Here is a 1,269-nt window from a genome sequence, read left to right as displayed (position 1 = left end):
TGTGTGCATTACACGAGCAAATCGCCAAAGCGGTTACCAATAAAAATACAACAACAAAAAAGTCCATAATGTAAAATTCGCGATATGTGTAAATTTTTGCAGCAATCTTGAGAACAACAATGAGATTTATTCACTTGCACAATACGAGGCAAGCAAGCTTAAAGTTGAGGCAAGCGACAGCGAAAGCGATCAAAGCAACATTGGCGATAGCTGTGGCAACAACAATCTCACAGAGAATATCAACGATAACAGCAACAACTGCAACAACAAAAACAACAACAACGAAAATTCAACTGACGACTATAAACAGAAATTATTAGCGTGCAGTAAAGAAGCAAAACTGAAACAAGAACAAGAAAATCCAGAAATCCTTAATAAATCTTGCAAAATCGAATTGCATTCGATCAAAGCAGCCAACTCACCACCGTCAACGCCAACCAACCCAACCACCGACAACAACGATCTCAACGAGGATCGTAATATAAACATAACAACAACAACAACAACAACAACAGTAACAATACAAATAATTTATGTTCCTCCATTAAATGCGAAAAAACGTGTGCAATTAACGCAAATCCCTCTAATACCATAACCACTACCTCAGGCAACAACAATTGCGCCGCCACACCCCCATTAGATAATACCACCACCAAATTGATCGACGCTAATAAAACGATCGAACGTGAAAATTCACTTTCTCCATTGCGTCAGAATTTACAATCGAATTATTTAAACGGCAGCGACAATAAAACCATCAACAACAACAACAATAATAATAATAATAACACTAGTGTCTCGAGCAATAAGAATTTGCTTTTGGCGAAATCGCTCGAAGAGAAACGCCCCAAGTCGGTTACCGCATCGGTATTTCGTCCGGCTACATTGGCCGATTTGAGCGGTACACATACAACAACGGCTACAACAGCAACAACAACCGCGTCATCGCCGCCACTACCAACACCCGTACCATCGACCACGAGCACTTCGTCGGTATTCGTGAGTGCAGCAAATGCACCGTCGTTGCCGACGTTGAACGCCGCTCCGCGCGCCCAATCGGTGACGGCTTCCGTATTTACGCCGATTTCGCAGTTGTGCAATCGCCAACAACAACACATTGCTAAAACCAATTCCATTATAACACCAACAACAGTGACAGCGGCAATACTCTGTGGCCAACAACAACAACATCAGAACCACCAAAACTCACAGACACCGACACAGCAGCAGACACAAGATATGAATAAGTTTTTGTCGTTCGGGGATGAG

The 1,269-nt window shown here is 42.4% G+C and overlaps 1 protein-coding gene across 1 annotated transcript in view; it reads left to right on the top strand.

Annotated features, from left to right (window-relative positions):
• Nucleotides 1–483: 483 nt before the first annotated feature.
• The window catches only part of LOC126768084 (protein similar-like), a gene marked incomplete at its 5' end in the record, with an annotated part of 55,485 nt that continues 54,699 nt past the window's right edge, over nt 484–1,269 (top strand). Inside the window, one exon of the mRNA XM_050485977.1 lies at nt 484–1,269. This exon is cut by the window's right edge and continues 16 nt beyond it. Within this exon, the coding sequence (XP_050341934.1) occupies nt 484–1,269 (786 nt within the window).

The sequence above is a fragment of the Bactrocera neohumeralis genome, chromosome 2, assembly GCF_024586455.1.
Source record: "Bactrocera neohumeralis isolate Rockhampton chromosome 2, APGP_CSIRO_Bneo_wtdbg2-racon-allhic-juicebox.fasta_v2, whole genome shotgun sequence".
Lineage (NCBI taxonomy): Eukaryota > Metazoa > Arthropoda > Insecta > Diptera > Tephritidae > Bactrocera > Bactrocera neohumeralis.
Note: the sequence above shows the minus strand (reverse complement) of the source record. Positions and strands in the feature narration are given on the sequence as shown.